General features: G+C 37.0%; 1 protein-coding gene across 6 annotated transcripts in view; it reads left to right on the plus strand.

Annotated features, from left to right (window-relative positions):
• Positions 1-17746, plus strand: part of RAB3IP (RAB3A interacting protein) — a 190231-nt gene that overhangs the window by 133777 nt on the left and 38708 nt on the right. For all 6 annotated transcript variants that reach the window (XR_016394974.1, XR_016394975.1, XM_022571552.2 and 3 more), the window contains 2 exons: positions 9842-10117; positions 10824-11082. Coding sequence is in view for 4 of the 6 variants with exons in the window: in XM_022571552.2 (XP_022427260.2) it covers positions 9842-10117; positions 10824-11082 (535 nt within the window). In the remaining 2 variants the exon portion in view is untranslated. The remainder of the gene's footprint in view (positions 1-9841; positions 10118-10823; positions 11083-17746) is intronic.

Below are 17746 nucleotides of genomic sequence, written 5' to 3' on the forward strand. Positions count from 1 at the left end.
ATCTTTATTTTCTTTTATGCTTCCAAAGCATGGAGTATATGCCTCTATTTTGGTATTTACATTGTGTTTGTAAACGTTTGTTAACAATGAGATGTCTTTTTCTAGTGTACACATGCTTTGGGGGCAGGGCTTTAATTCATCTTACCCCATTTTATAGCTTTAGCATTGGGCCTGGAACCCAGTAGATACTGTGCTGTTTGGTGATGGATGGTCAGTGAGAAAAAATGTTAGGATGTATTGAAATTGATCTAGCAGTAGAAATGGAAATGAGTGTTCAAAGTGGGAATTGAGGGGACTAAGGGAAGGGGAGGGGTTACTTACAACAGGTAACATTAACTTGCCAGCTCTGTTTCCCTTCTGCTTTCTCTTTCAACTTAAAGCTAAATGAGGTAGTTTCATAAGCTTCAACTGTATATAGAAAAAAGTGAAAAAGTAATATTGATTTATCTTAGGATATCAACAACACGAAATTCCATAGCTATAACCATAAGCTAAGATTACTTAGATCAGAGGGAAAAGAATGGAAATTATTGAAATAGTTCAAGTTTGAGAGATTTGTTGCTTATAGTTAACACCTGTAAAGGAGCATACTGATGATAGCTTAGAACCAATTAAATAAGTGAATTGTCATTTGATGTGTCCAGATAATAGTATTGAGTATTTGTTTGTGGGCATCTGATTGACAGATCAGGATAAAGTATAAAAGAACAACTAAAGTAAGTTAGAAAAACAGTAAGTAAATGTGCATTAATTAATTTCCTGTTGGGAAGAGAATTATATTTGAACACTATACCTCAAAAGGGCTTGTTTTCCCCTTCCTTCTCCTTTATCTAGGATAAACAAGGATCCCTTCTGTTTTGTAAGACAGACTCCTTTCTGTGCTCTTGTTATTTTCCCCATCATTTATTCCTTCTTAGTTCTTTATAGATATTATACGTTTGTGTTATGCTTTACAATCTTTAGAACATTTTTACATTGACAGTTAAGCCATTTCATTTTCTCAAATGTAGGCAGGGGAGATAACACCACTGTTATAGATGTTGAAACTGAAGCTCAGAGAAATTAAGTGACTTTCCCAAGTTCACACAGCCAGTTAATAACAGAATCTGAACTAGAAAGAAGGTTTTCTGAAGCTCGTTTGATCAAATGCTCAGGTTTCCCCAAACTTTAAAAATTCAGTTTCATCAATCTTGCTGCAGGGTACTTGCTGTTTTATCTCTAATTTTTAAAGGTGGCCGGGAGTCACTATCTCTACTCTTCGCTGCTCTGCTATTTATTCCCTCTCTAAAGAGTCTTACTGTTTATTTATCCAGTCAATATATACTTCAGTGCCTATTGAATATTTAGTTGACATATATTCTTACATACATAAGATAAAGAGGCTTACACTTTTAAGAAGAAGAAAACTGTAAAACAATTATTTTTTACATTTTTGTTCCAAGAATTTGTAATTAAATACAGTGTTAGTAACCCAGTAAGTTCTGAGAATTTTCTGAAAACCTTTAATTTTAAGAATCTGCAATAACTAACATCTCTTAATATGTTAGGTTGTACATTTAAATCCTGTGGAATTAGTAAATGGAAATTAATTTGTGGTCTGTTTTAATAAGAGTGGGAAGATTGTGAGCTTGACAGACCATCTGACTAATATTTCCCTTGGGTTATGAATTAAATTCACACTTATAAACATAGACTGCTTCCTAAAATGTAAATGTGAAATTTTTTTTTTTTTTGCTACAACCAAAATGTTAGTTTGGAAAACCAACTTTATAATTATAGGGAAAGTTAATGAGAAAATTTTTTTTTTTTCCGGTACGCGGGCCTCTCACTGTTGTGGCCTCTCCCGTTGCGGAGCACAGGCTCCGGATACTCAGGCTCAGCGGCCGTGGCTCACGGGCGCAGCCGCTCCGCAGCATGTGGGATCTTCCCGGACCGGGGCACGAACCCGTGTCCCCTGCATCAGCAGGCGGACTCTCAACCACTGCACCACCAGGGAAGCCTGAGAAAATTATTTTTTATATATACACCTTTTTGTTTTGTTTTTTTCTTCCTTTATATAGTATTTGAATAAATCTCAAAACTTTCTAATTATTGAGAATTTAAAATACAATAAGTAGATGCAAAAGTATGATGAACCTCAAATTTCCCATCATCTAGCCCATCAGCAATGGTCAGTCCTTCCCCATATACTTCCCTGTATTTTTCCCCCTCCTGTACTATTTTGAGCAAATTCCAGGAATTGTATAATTTCATCTGTAAATATTTCAGTATGTATCTCTAAAAGATAAGGGCAGTTAGGTACAATACTATGGCACACTTTGAAAAATTAACACTAATTCCTTAGTATCGAATATCCACACTGTTTTTGAATACATCATAAGGCCACTATAGTAAAATCAGGCTTCTGTTGATTTTTATTTATACGCTATTCCTCCCCTCCCCATCAAGAACTATAAGGGGCTGAGTATTTATTTTAAACCCCAGCAAGGCAGCAAAATAGATAAGGAAATGATGATAGCAGAGAGAATATAGGAAAAAAACCAGAAAGAACACAAAGTAATAGCAAATGCTCATTTCAATAGCAGTGCATTAGAGAAACTTTAGTCTTTTCTTTCTGAAATTAAACAAGTGTTCAGAGATTAAATAGGATTCTTCTATTTGGATTGTTCTCTTCTTACGGTTGGTTGGGTAAGACTGCCTTAGAGATCCTCGGTCTTGATGTAACCTTTATCTGAGTCTTACCCCTGACCTCCAATCAGTTTTACCTTTTAAGTGATTCTCAGATGTAGTGGAGTCAGGTGTTGGAGTCAGACACACCAGGGCTTGAATCCTAGCTCTGTGGTTTATTGACTGTTTGACCTCGGCAAAATTAATTTAATCTCTCTGATCCTCAGTTTCTATACCTGTAAAATAGACATAAGAATCATTTCAAAGGGATGCTGTGAGGAATAACAGAATAATGTACATAATGTATATGTGTATATGTCACACATATAAAATGTAATAACATAATGCATATGTGTGTATATGTAGAAATATAAATGAATTGTTCTGAATGTTTTTCATATATATAGATAAATATGCCTCCGTCTCCTCATTTGCAATGCGTGATCTTGGCATTAGATCAGACCTTCATAATCTCTTGCCTAGCCTATTGCAATAACCTCTTAACCAATTGCCTCTAGTCTCCTCTCTCTAGTTAAAGTCCTCGGGAGTCATTTTTCTAATGACATCACAGTACATCTGTACTTCCTAAAACGTAGATCTGAGAATCTCTTGGATAAACTCCAAGCAGCAGTTTCCATGTTAAATGAAGCTTTTAATTATCTGTCGCATATCTGCCTCTCCAGCCTGATTTTCTGTCACTCTTTTTTTTTTTTTTGGTTAGTTTCATTAGTGCCAAACCCTTATTCCTTGAGTGTCCTGTCGTATTTCCTTGCCTAGCCCACCTACAGACTCTTATTCAGCTTTTCAAATCTAACTTATATTTTATTTCTCCTTGAAACATTCTCTTCCTCCTCTCCCCCCCAACCCACAGGGTAATCATTTAGTGGCTCATGATAGGCTATGCACCTTCTTTTTAGTCCATTTTCATATCTGTGTTCTCAGAACTTAGTACCAGCATTTGCCCTGAGGAGAGTTGGAGCTGGCAGACATCTTCCATTCCAACTAGAATAAACATAATTGATAAAAATTATTAAGTACACTTATTTTATACTAAAATAATATACGTATAAAATATATTTAATAAGTATATAAATCATTAAGATTTTTTCTAGGCATTCATTAAATGAGTTAATACACGTGAAGTTTGTAACAACACATAGCTAACTGACACATAGTTAACTTTCAGTAAATATTGACTGCTGTTTTTGCTGTGATAGTGCTGACTTCTGCAAAGAAGAAATAACATGTAATGCATACTAGAAATCAGAAGCAAATTGTTTTGATCAACTTTTTTTAAATTGGAAATCAGCTTTATTACTTAAAGCTGAGTAATAATAAAGCCATCCAAGCTGTGTTGGTAATTCACCCATAAGAATTTAATGCTGTTGTCCTTTTTACTCATTTTTAGTGACCCTTGACAAGTTTAGTTTATGAATTGGGATAATCTCCACTTGAAATTAGTTTTTTAAATTACTTATTACTGGGCTTCCCTGGTGGCGCAGTGGTTGAGAGTCTGCCTGCCGATGCAGGGGACACGGGTTCGTGCCCCAGTCCGGGAAGATCCCACGTGCCGCGGAGTGGCTGGGCCTGTGAGCCATGGCCACTGAGCCTGCGCGTCTGGAGCCTGTGCTCCGCAACGGGAGGGGCCGCAGCAGTGAGAGGCCCGCGTACCGCAAAAAAAAAAATAGTTTAAATTACTTATTACTTAATGCAAAGAGTACTACTGCTTAAAAATAGTTTATGTTATTCATATAAGAACTCTGAATACAAAATAAATCTTAAAGCTTCCATGTACTATTTGAAAGAACAAAAGATTTTCAGATTAGTCTGGTTGGCAGCTCATTACAAGCTAAGCTAAACATTTTATGGAAATGTCACATGCTTGATAAAGGGACTACATTTAATCTTAAAATAATCTCCTTTTTGGGAGTGACTGGAATTTAAACAATGTGTTGTAGGTAGAGGCACTGCTTAGAGGTGCTCTACTCTACGAAATACTACTTGCATTTCTCTTTTAATTGTCACCCTGTGAGGAAGAAAACCGAGCTACAGATTTCTAGATGAGAGAACCTAGGCACACATTGGCCCAGTAACTTGATAGAAGCAGAATTCAGACCTGCCTCTCTTTGAGGTTTGGGTCTTATGTTCCTAGCCTGTGCTCCAGTTTATGCAACATTTGTATTTTCCATAAATACTTTGCTTTCATACCTTAGACATACCTGGGAAGTCCTTCCAGGGGGGTTACCTTTCTCATTATTTCCTACTCTTCTTTGGGTCTTTTTTTGGCTTCACTTTTCTGGGAGTCCTTTCCTTCTGATTTATTTGGCCCTCCTGTGTGGTCTCTTAGTAGCCTCTGCATATTCTATAGCATTTATCACACTATCATTGCCACTGTCAGTGTCTCCTACTATATTGATACTATTTGGGAGCAGAGATGATTTATCATCTTCTTTCCCCAGAGCCTGGCACATAGTAGACTCTCAATGAATATTTGTTGAAAGAGTAGTTGAGTGTTTATAGGAAAACTAGGGTGGATGTTGCAGGGATGATGGATTTTAATTCAGCTTAAGGAGAAACATATTTACATGAACCACCTAACAGTGGAAAGGCAAAGCAATTCTAGTAGTAGTAGTGTGGTGTGGTGGTGAAGAGCTAGGACTCTGGAGTCCAACAGACATAGGTTTTATTTATTTATTTATTTTTAAAGTCTTTTATTGAATTTGTTGCAATATTGCTTCTGTTTTATGTTTTGGTTCTTTGGCTGTGAAGCATGTGGGATCTTAGCTTCTGGACCAGGGATTGAACCTGCACCCCCTGCATTGGAAGGCAAAATCTCAACCACTGGACCGTCAGGGAAGTCCCAGACATAGGTTTTAATACTGGCTACCCTAAGCTGCAGCTTCCTCAACTGTACATGTGCTGGAACTATACCTGATATTTAGTAAATGCTCAGTAAATATTAGCTGTTATTATGAGAGAAACCACCCTATAATCCTGTGTGACTGGGGGGACTGGAAGTTTGATGGCCCAGCTCCCCATACCCTCCTTCTCCCCCTGGATTATTTTGAAGCAAATCCAGGTAATTTTATTTCATCTATAAATACTTTCGTGTGTATCTCTAAAAGGTAAGAATTTTTTTTTAATGTAACCATTATACCATTATCTCTAAAAATGGACAGAAATTCATAATAATATCAGTAATATCCAGTGTTCAAGTTCCCTTTATTGTCTTATAATATGATTTTACAGTTGACTAATTCAAATAAGAATTCAAACAAGGTCCATATATTATATTTCATTATGTCTCTTAAGTCTCTTTATAAATTCCCTCTTTTTTTCCACTTTTATTTATTGAAAAAACCAGGTGGTTTATCCTGTAAGAGTTTCCCAAGGTCTAGATTTTGCTGTTTTTGTCCATATGGTATTATTATTATTAGTTTTAGTTTTTGGTACACGGGCCTCTCACTGCTGTGGCCTCTCCTGTTGCGGAGCACAGCCTCCGGACGCGCAGGCTCAGTGGCCATGGCTCACGGGCCCAGCTGCTCCGCGGCATGTGGGATCTTCCTGGACCGGGACACGAACCTATGTCCCCTGCATCGGCAGGCAGACTCTCAACCACTGCGCCACCAGGGAAGCCCCATATGGTATTATTTTTAATATGTTCCTCTAGGCTCTGTATTTCCTGTAAACTGATGAAGGCGTTATTTTTAGTATGTTCCTCTAGCCTCTTTCCTATAAACTGATAAAGACCTAAAGGCTTGATTGGATTGGGATCTTTTTTTTTCTTACTAGGGGGGCAAGAATGATTCATGGATGGTGGCAGTGTTCATTTCCTGTTTTACCACATAATTCTCATAATGTCTGATTTTCTCCCTTTTTGTGATAATAATGTCATCAGTGAGTTCAGGTACTGTCATTCTGATCCATTAATTATAAAGTACCCCAGGTTTTACCTTAGGGTTTTAATAGTTATTAATAAGTGTAGCCTAGACTCATTATTTCATTAGGATTGCAAAGTTATATTTATTAAATGGGATTCTTTTAAAAGAAGGATTTTTCCTCATAAACTATTTAGTTCTTTAATGTATAGGAAAGTCAGGGTAAATACTGGATTCTTTCCTTTATTTTACCAGTTTTCAAAATAGTGAATTTGTTCCATAGCACTGATCAAAAGGGACCAGTGAGAGGCTTCCCTGGTGGCGCAGTGGTTGAGAGTCCGCCTGCCGATCCAGGGCACACGGGTTCGTGCCCTGGTCCGGACAGATCCCACATGCCGTGGAGCGGCTGGGCCCGTGAGCCATGGCCGCTGAGCCTGTGTGTCCGGAGCCTGTGCTCCGCAACGGGAGAGGCCACAACAGTGAGAGGCCCACATACCGCAAAAAAAAAAAAAAAAAAAAGGGACCAGTGAGATTTTTTTGTTTTGTCTTATTTTTAGTATAATCATGAACTCATGGGTTTAGAATTATTTTTTGTTCTTTAGAGGTATTATCCTTTTTGATGTTCAGATTGTCCCATTTTTGGTTAGTGGGAGTCCTTTTGATACCACTCCAGTAGTCTTTGATAGCTTTCTTGATTCCTGGTAAAACAAGATGTTGCAAGGACTTTTTGTACATTACTGCCCCGGGCTTGGAATCAGCCATTTCTCCGAGGAGTCCTTGTTCTTTTTTCATAGGAAATGGTATTACTCTGGGTACAAGGGGTACTCATTGCTCCTGAGTTGGTTGCTGTTGTTATGCCTTTTCAGTGGATAAAGGTAGACATCTTTTTAAATAAAAAAAATTTCCTGGGCTTCCCTGGTGGCGCAGTGGTTGAGAGTCCGCCTGCCGATGCAGGGGATGCGGGTTCGTGCCCCGGTCCGGGAAGATCCCACATGCGCGGACCGCTGGGCCCGTGAGCCATGGCCTCTGAGCCTGCAAGTCCGGAGCCTGTTCTCCGCAACGGGAGAGGCCACAACAGTGAGAGGCCCGCGTACCGCCAAAAAAAAAAAAAATTTCCTGATATTTCTGATTCAAATTTAGGACTTCAGAGTTTTAAATTCCTTGATTTTGTATTTGTATCTCTTTTCTCATATGTTGAAAATCTTAGTTCTGAATGATATTAATGTAATTTGTTTTATCTTTTATAATAGTTTCAGAATAGCAGTATCAACATTACTTACTAATATGATTACTGAAAATTGTGTATGATTTTTTTAACTTCCTTTGACCTTAGAGTATATTCCACTAGGGATATATACAGTTTTATTACTATGTTTTAAAATCATTTGAAATAGTTTTTTTTGATGTTGGTTAAAACTACCATGTTAGTACACAGCTAGATTCATTTGTTTTATTTTTAGATATTCTTTTTTAAAAGCTAATTTTGTTTTATCATTTACTTGGTTCCAAGTTCAAATTCAAATCTACAAAGCAGGGTACACTTGGAAAAGTACAGCTTTTATGCCTGTCTCCTCTTCCTGTTCTCGCCCTTTCCTAAAAGTAACGTTTTTTTTTTTTTTAATTAGTTTTTGGTGTATCCTTCCATTTCTAAAATATAAGTACATATGAAAAAGTATATATATAATTATATATATATAAATAAATTTGTATTTTCTCCTTTCTTAGATAAAAAGTAGCTTACTACTTTTACTTGTCTTATTTTCAACACTTTTTTTATTGAGTGTGAGAGTAAAATTTTTCAGTTTAATGAATGAGGTGGGGGGTTTTTGTATTTTATGATGAAATTATATGGTATATTGGTGCTTGTGTTTGGGAATTTTTTGAAGTTCTGGGAAAGTATTAGTCATGATTATCAAAGTACTATTGTAGGAAAGAAAAAAATTGGGAAGAGAGAGTGGATTCAGATTGTAGAAGACCTTGATTTTCCGGATAACAAGTTTGGAATTTATTCTGTAGACAGTGGGAAATCAGTAAAGGTTTATAAGATTTCTTTATACTTTTCAAGTGAAAAACTTGAGTGGTACACTTTTTAGTTTTCATGTAAATTTTTTATATAATTGTGAAGTTGCATGAAATATTTTTTACTGATGGAGAAACTGAAGCATACATGTTATTACTAACAGCTGACTGGTAACAGATGTTTATTTGTACTCTATGCCAGTTACATAGCACACTACTAAATACTTTATGTGGATTGTCTGACTTAATCCTCACAGCAACCTGGAGAAGGGAGGGAATATTATTATTCCCATTCTCATCCCATTAGAGGAGAAATTTAAGGCTTAGAGAAATGTAATGCATTATCCTGGATTGGATCTTGGGCCTATCCAGAACATTATTAGGATAATCAGTGAACTTTGATTGGGGTCAGTTGTTTAGATGGTAATAGTGATCAGTGTTAACATCCTGATTTTGGTGATGGTTTACTTAGGATATATACACTGAGATAGTAAGGGGTAATGGGCATCATGCTTAAAACCTATTCTCAAATGGTTTGAAAATGTTAACAGTTTCATAATCTGGGTGAAATATGTACAGGAGCTCTGCAACTCTTATGTAAATTTGAAATTATTTCAGAATAAAAGAAAAAAAACACAGACTCATCCAAAGTCAGAGCCAGTATGAGGCAGAACAGAACAGTTAGTTGAACTACACACATGTGTCTCTATCTTTACTGCCTCTTCTCCTTATTCTAACCAAAGTCACATATGATAGCAAAGTTAAAAATATCAAGCAGGGCTTCCCTGGTGGCGCAGTGGTTGAGAGTCCGCCTGCCGATGCAGGGGACACGGGTTCGTGCCCCGGTCTGGGAAGATCCAACATGCCGCGGAGCGGCTGGGCCCGTGAGCCATGGCCGCTGAGCCTGCACGTCTGGAGCCTGTGCTCCGCACGGGAGAGGCCACAGCAGTGAGAGGCCCGCGTATCACAAAAAAAAAAAAAAAAAAAATCAAGCAAATTTTTATTCATTCCTCATTGTTAAATATTTATTAATTACTCACTGTAACAGTGTTAGCCATCACTTTCAAGTTTATTCTGAATCAGATTGTTTGCCTTTTGTAGTGTTTATTGTCTGAGATCACTTAATAAATTTTAAATGTAGTTTCTTTCCTTTGCTGTCTCTTTTCGTTGTAAGTTTATAGTTTATAATGGACTGTTAAACACATTTTATAAATATACATCTTAATTTAATTTTAAATGTCACTATCTCAAAATAATTTCCTGCTTTTTTAACATAGGTTATCCTATGATGAGGCATTTGCTATGGCTAATGACCCCTTGGAAGGCTTCCATGAAGTAAACCTCGCTTCACCTACTTCTCCAGACCTTCTTGGTGTGTATGAACCAGGAACTCAAGAGCAGACTACCTCACCAAGTGTCATCTACAGGCCACATCCTTCAGCTTTATGCTCCGCCCCTATCCAGGCTAATGCCTTAGATGTTTCCGACCTTCCTACACAACCTGTGTATTCATCCCCCAGACGTTTAAATTGTGCAGAAATATCTAGTGTCAGGTAGGAGATCATCAAAATGCTTGTTTTAGAGTATTGTATTAAACAAACGAAGTTTGCTTGGTTAACTTATTTTAAGTTTTATTGTTTTAGAAAATTTGAATAATACAAGGTTGTTCATGAAGAGCAATACATGTTAATGCTCAAGAGCAGGGGTCACAAACTTTTTATGTAAAGTGCCAAATAGTAAATATTTTAGGCTTTGTGGGCTACACAGTCTCTGTTGCATCTGTTGGACTCTGCTGTTAAAGTGTGCAAGCAGCCGTAGACAGTATGTAAATGAATACGCTCCAATAAGACTTTATATATAGACACTGAATTTTGAATTTTATATAATTTTCTTGTGCCACAAAATATTATTGTTTTTTTTCAACCATTGAAAATGTAAAAATCATTCTTGGCTTGTAGGCCTTAAAAAACAGGTGGCAGGCTGGATTTATCCTGCATTTAGTTTGCAGACCCCTGTTCTAGAGTAGCACTATCCAATAGAACTTTCTGGGATGATGAAAATGTTCTGTTTCTGTGCTGTTTGATATATTAGCCATTAGACGTATGTGGCTATGAAGGACTTGAAATGTGGTTGCTTTGGCTCAGGACATGCTATTAATTAGATATAGTGGTGAACAGATTGGATAATGCAGTTATAGACGTGTGTTTATGCCAGTTATATTTAAGCACATGCTGATGTTTCTTGAACTCTCCTTTACAGCATCCATGTTACAGACCCAGCGCCTTGTTCTACCTCTGGAGTAACAGCTGGGTTAACTAAATTAACTACAAGAAAGGACAACTGTAATGCAGAGAGGGAGTTTTTACAGGGTGCTACCATAACAGAGGCCTGTGATGGCAGTGATGATATTTTTGGGTTGAGTACTGATAGTCTGTCCCGCTTACGAAGCCCATCTGTTTTGGAAGTTAGAGAAAAGGGCTATGAAAGATTAAAAGAAGAACTTGCAAAAGCTCAGAGGGTAAGCAAAAAGATATTTTATTCTTCCATATGTTATATTCAAAATTAATATTTATCCATGGCGGGGGCAACTCAAGTGAAATCATTACAGTTCTACACTTATCTTTTGCATATGCACAGTCTCAGCTCCTGTTGGGCAGCATTTAGGAATCTGTGAAATTGAGTAGTAAAGAAGCTCATCTAAGAGTACAAACTAGAAAAAAGAGATTCTTAAATTCTTTTTGTGCCCCCCCCCCCACATTGCCTGTTCCCTGTCTTGCATTATCTGTAATGCAGGTTTGGTGAGTTATGTTCCATGTGTGGGTTTTTTCCTCTCTGTATGTAATTGACTTTGTGATTATTTACTTGAAGCCATTCAGTCCAAGTCATGTTTTGAGGAACTGTTTTAGTAATGGTGCCTTGCCATTCAGCTGGGTATGAATATTTTCTGTACCTTACCTTGGAGAATTTTCTTCTCCTAGTAATTTGTTCTGTTTCTCACTTGGTCATCTTTTAAATTTCTGTTTATTCCAAAATTTGTGACTATATCTCATTCTTTTTCTGCATCTGTAATTAAATTTTTAAAGGGAAATATACAGCACTAAATATTCATACATTAGAAAAAAGGAAAAGTTTCAAATCAACAATCTAGTCTCCCACTTAAAGAAACTAGAAGAACAGCAAAATAAAACCAGGAGCAAGCAGAAGGAAGGAAATAGTAAAGAGCAGAAATCAATGAAATTGACAACAGAAAAGACAGAGAAAATGAATGAAACAAAGTGCTGGTTCTTTAAAAAGATCAGTAAAATTGACAGACCTCTAATAAGACTGATAAAAAAGAACAGAAGACACATTATCAATAGCAGGAATGAAACAGAGGGTATCGCTACAGACCCTGCAGACATGGAAAGTATAATAAAGGAATAATACAAACAACTCTATGTATAGAAATTTCACAACTTAGGTGAAATGGACCAGTGCACATTTAGAAAATTGAAGCAATAGGGAAAACATTCTATGACATGATTTCCAGCATATTATGACATTTTACAAACATATATTCCCATCTTCTCCCCATCAGACTTTTCTCTCAAGAGCATAACATTGATTTTTGTATCGCCAGTGCCTAGAATAATACAGAACAATGCCTGGCATATATGTCTCTTTATAATGCTTCAATGAATGGCTAATGGTTAAACATCCATGAAGATATGCTAAAACATTTTTGGTTGAATGTATATTTATCAGAAAGAAAAATCAATAGCCTTTTTAATCTTTTCCCAAAGGTAGGGGGTGTGGTGAGATGTGGCTGTATTTGGCGTCTGTCATTTGGCTCAGACTCTCATCTTAATACAGAGTATTAAGTGAAATAACAATTTATATAGAGGTAAACTATTGAACATATATATCCATCTTTGGGAATACATTGTTACTGATTGATCAGAATATATTGCTGATTTCTTAGCTCAAGTTTGGAGTTATTTTTGAAATCTTTAGTTTGTTGTATTTAGAAGTACTGTCGAGGTAATTGAAATGATAATGATGTGTGAACACATGCATATGGTGAATTTTATTATGAAGAGTACAAGATAGTATTAATACTTAGAGCTCAAGACTTGAAAAGGACTGTTGAATATGAAAATACTTCCTGAATTAATGGCAACTCGTGAATCAAAATTATGTCAATAGTCATTCTGCTTATTCTTTTAAGAGTGGCCAGAAAGTTACCATTTTTCCATCCTTTTACTCTTAACCTATTTTTGTCTCCCTATTTAAAGTGGGCTTTCTTGAAGGCAGCATATTAGATCTTGCTTTTTTATCCTTTCTGATAATCTCTGCCTTTTAATTGGTGTGTTTCTGTTAGACTATTTACATTTAATGTGATACAGTTTGGTTTAAATCTGCCATCTTACTATTTGTTTTCTGTTTGTCTCTTCTGTTTCTTTTTCCCTTTTTTCTCCTTTTATGCCTTCTTTTGGATTAATTCCATATGTTTTTGTGATTTCATCTTACCTCCTTTGGCTTATTGGCTGTATATCTTCATTTTGCTAATTTAGTGATTGCTTTAGGGTTTGTAGTATACAACTTATCACTCGCTACGTTCTGATAATATTATACTATCTCACATACAGTATAAGAACTTTATAAAAGTATGCAGTTGACCCTTGGACAAAGTGGGGTTGGGGCATTGACCCCTGTGCAATTGAAAATCTGCATATGACTTTATGTGGTTCTGTATCCGTGGATTCAGCCAACCACGGATTGTGTGCTACTGTAGTATGTATTTATTTTTAAAAATCCACATATAAGTGAACACATGCAGTTCAAACCCATGTTGTTCAGGGCTCAACTGTACTTTTGTTTTAGCCATTCAGTTTTTGTGCTGTGATTGCCATAATTTTACTTCTTTATATGTTTTATTTAAATTCCACAATACATTTAAATTATTTTTTCATTAAACAGCTGGTTAGTTTTTAAAGGGATTTAAATATAAGAATCCTCATATTTACCCATATAGTTACTATTTCCAGTGCTCTTCATTCCTTCATGTGGATCCAGATTTCCATCTGTTACCATTTTCCTTCTGCTTGGAGGACATCCTTTAACATATTTGTTATGTGTGTGCTACTGATAAATTATCTTCAGCTGTTGTATATTTTAAAAGGTTTTTTTTTCACCTTTGCTTTTGAAATATAGTTTCACTGGGTAAAGAATTTTAGGTTGATAGTTTTTTTCTTTTAGTACTTTAAAGATGTTGCTCTAGTGTCTTCTGGCTTGCATTGTCTCTCACGAGAAGTCAGCTGTTATCCTTACCTTTGTTTTTCTGCGTGTGATGTGATATTCCTCTTTATCACTGGCTGTAAGCTATTTGATTATGGTGTGCCTTGGTGCAGTTCTCTTCGGGTTTCCTGAACTTGGAATTTGTTGAGCAGTTCTCTTCAGGTTTCTTGAACTTGGAATTTGTTGAGCTTCTTGAATTTGTGCGTTGTTGGTTTTCATAGAAATTGGGAAATTTGGGCCAATATTTCTTCAAAAACATTTACTTACCTCCCCTATCTCTCCTCTCCTTCAGGACTCCTATTATGTGTACATTAAACTGCTTAAAGTTGTTCCATAGCTCACTGGTGCTCTATTCATTTATTTTTAAAATCTTTTTTCTCTCTGTTTCATTGTGTATAATTTCTGTTGCTGTGTCTTCAATGTCACTACTCTTCTTTTTTCCCCCTGTAGTATCTAATATGTTAATTCTATACAATGTATTTTTTTTATCACAGACATGTTAGTCTTCATCCCTGAAAGTTTGATTGGGTCTTTTAAGTATTTCATTTGTTTTAACATGTTTAGTCTGTCTTCTAGCTTCTTGAACATACGAAATACAGTTTAATAACAGTTAATCCTTGTCTAATAATGCTTTTATCTCTTCAGGTGAAATGCTGGAACAGATCATAGGCCTCTCTTTATTGTTTCCCATTTCTGGAGGATCACTGTCTTTTTTTGCCTGATGTCCAATGTCTTAAAAATCATTTCACAGTTTTTTTCTGGTTTTGTTTTTAGTTTTGTCAGGCAGGGTGGTAAATATGATCCCTGGTACTCTATCTTGATTGAGAGTGAAAGTTCTATTTCTTTATTTGTATTGTTTGCTCTGCCCCATCCCAGTTAACCCCAACACAGAAGTCTACACTTAAACTTACACTTCAATAATTTTGAGCTTCATGAAGATAAGGATTACATGTGTTTTTGCTCATGATTATATCTTGAGTACATAATGGCTTCTCAACACATTCTGTTGATTAAATGAATATATACATGTGTATGCAGTTACACTGTTGTGTAAGTAGACACACATGCATAATATATTACTTAGGGATGTGCTAGCTTCTTGTAAGGTACCCCTAAATTTTAGTGACTTAATAGAAGTTCATTTTTATTCATTTAACACTTTAAAGCAAATGTTCATAGTTCACAGGCAATTCTTTGTGAAATAATTCGGGGATCTATGTTTGTTCTGTCTTGGATCTTTGTAATCTTTTAGAGTTTTATTATCGTATCTAACCAGTGAAGTGAAGGGAAAAGAAAACTTGGAGAAAGCACACCTGCTTCTAAAAAGCTTTGACTTAGAAGTGATACACATAACCTGTACCTACATTCCATTGGTGTGAACCAGTTTCATGCTGATACTTAAATGTGTGATGGGCTGGGAAATGTAGTCTTTGGTGGAGTAACCACTTACCAGCAACAAATCCATACTGTGTGTAGGGGGAGCAACCATGTGGTTATTGATTTTCAGGTGCAGGGATGCCAGAGGTGGTGATGTAGTCCTTCACTTGTTTGGCCTTCTGCAGGTCATTGCTGAAGAACAACTTTTGGTGGAATCCTGAGACAGAAGTTGGGTTTTAGTACATCACTTTTAAAATGTAGATTCCTGGAGTCTACCCCAGATTCTCTTGAAACAAAATTATTGTATTGAGCCTTGAGGATATGCATTTTCAATAAACTACTCTATTGATTCTTTTTTTAATATATATAAATTTATTTATTTATTTTTGGCTGTGTTGGGTCTTCATTGCTGCTAGCGGGCTTTCTCTAGTTGCAGTGAGTGGGGGCTACTCTCTGTTGCGGTGTGTGAACCTCCCATTGTGGTGGCTTCTCTTGTTGCAGAGCATGGGCTCTAGGTGCACGGGCTTTAGTAGTTGTGGCATGTGGGCTCGGTAGTGGTGGCTCGCAGACTCTAGAACGCAGACTCAGTAGTTGTGGCCTACGGGCTCAGTTGCTCCATGGCATGTGGGATCTTCCCAGACCAGGGCTCGAACCCGTGTCCCCTGCATTGGCAGGTGGATTCTTAACCACTGTGCCACCAGGGAAGCCCTCCTTTTTGTTTTTTAATTGAAGTATAATTGATTTACAATGTTGTGTTAGTTTCTGGTGTACAGCACCCTGTTGATTCTTATATTCACTAAAGTGTGAGACCTACTGATATAAGGTGTTACTTTCAACTTTTAATTATTCTTCCTTAAAAGAGAATGAAAATGACTTAGAAAATAAAATCCGGTGGAATAGCTTGCAGCCAGAGAAAGTCATTCAAAACACGTACTCGTACAGATCTATGTTAAGCATGGCCCTACTAACTGTGACCAAGGATGCTTATAAACAGTTACTGTGTTCTTTTATGAACAAACATTTCTTGAGTAACCAAAGTTCTCACAGCTTGTATTAGGCCCTGTAGAGGGAAAAATAAATTAGACTTCACCCTACTCTTAAGGTGCTTACTAGTTGGGGAGAAAAGACATGTATGCGTGGTGATGTTTCATTGATCCTTAGTTGTACGTTGTCCCTCATTTTAACATCTCTGAAATCAGTATGAGTTTTAAAATTGCTCCCAGCTAGGCAACAGTCATAAGAGTTGTCATTGCCTGCTTGCGTGCTAACTTGCCTGTAGCCGTACATGTTGTTATTAAATCAGTTGAATTATGTGAGCTGGGTGCTGAATTACTGGGTTAAATGTCCTAAAAGGATCTCACTATGATAGGACATCAAAACAAAGAGAAAGGTACAAAAGAGAATGACATACGATAAAAATTTGTGTCTCCATCAGTTTAAAAGAGTTCTTCCTGGGCTTCCCTGGTGGCGCAGTGGTTGAGAGTCTGCCTGTCAATGCAGGGGACATGGGTTCGTGCCCCGGTCCGGGAGGATCCCACATGCCACAGAGCGGCTGGGCCCCTGAGCCATGGCCGCTGAGCCTGCACGTCCGGAGCCTGTGCTCCGCAACGGGAGAGGCCACTGTTGTGAGAGGCCCACGTACCCCCCCCCCCCAAAAAAAAAGAGTTCTTCCTATAAGTACAAAATAAAAATTCTAAGTGAAAAAAACCCAAAACCCATCAGATCATAGTTTCATTGCCAGCATTTTTCTTTCTTGATGTATAAAATGTTTATCGTAAAATTAATGAGTCTTAAATTTGATGGAATATGCTTGATCATAGAGTCCTGATTTTCTGTTTGAAATATCCCTCAAATTTCTTTTCTCTAGTACTACTACTCTTAAGTCTGTGCCTCTTGCCTGAAATACTTCAGTAATCAACTGTCTTCTCTGTCTCCAGTCTTTTTTTTTTAACCTAACCACACTGTCCAAGGTACTGTTTTGAATTGCAGTCTGATTGTCACTGTCCTGTTTAAAATCCTTCAGTGACTTCCCATTGCCTTTGGGATGATTTCCCCTTTTCTTTGAAGTAAGTTCCACTTTCTTAGCCAAGGCTTTTCAGGACTCACCATAAACCTAACTTTCTGACATTATCTGTGGCATCCACCCCTCCCCATCTTTAGCCACTGTGGAATACACTGTTTTAGTCTTTACATTTGGCAGGCTCCTACTTTATCTAATATGTGCACATCACTACGATAGCCCTTATCAGTTTTCCTTGTGAATCTGTTTAAAGATTTGCTGCCCTCAGTAGGCTATGGCTTTGTGAAAACCATGGACTGGGCCTCATTCCTTTTCTCTTTCCAGCACCTAGATGAATGCCTGATGCATTGTTAGCACGAAATTAATGTTTGTTGAAGGAGTGAATTTCGAATAGCTATTTTACAGTATAAGGTACTGATAATGAAAAGTACCAATGACATTCACATTGAAATACAAATTTGAGTTCATATGGGTAGATTGATTTAGACCTAGAAGCATAAAGATAAAG

Source organism: Delphinapterus leucas, chromosome 11 (genome assembly GCF_059928025.1).
Source record: "Delphinapterus leucas isolate spDelLeu-1000000601 "Yukka" chromosome 11, BTC_Dleu_Yukka2, whole genome shotgun sequence".
NCBI classification, from domain to species: domain Eukaryota; kingdom Metazoa; phylum Chordata; class Mammalia; order Artiodactyla; family Monodontidae; genus Delphinapterus; species Delphinapterus leucas.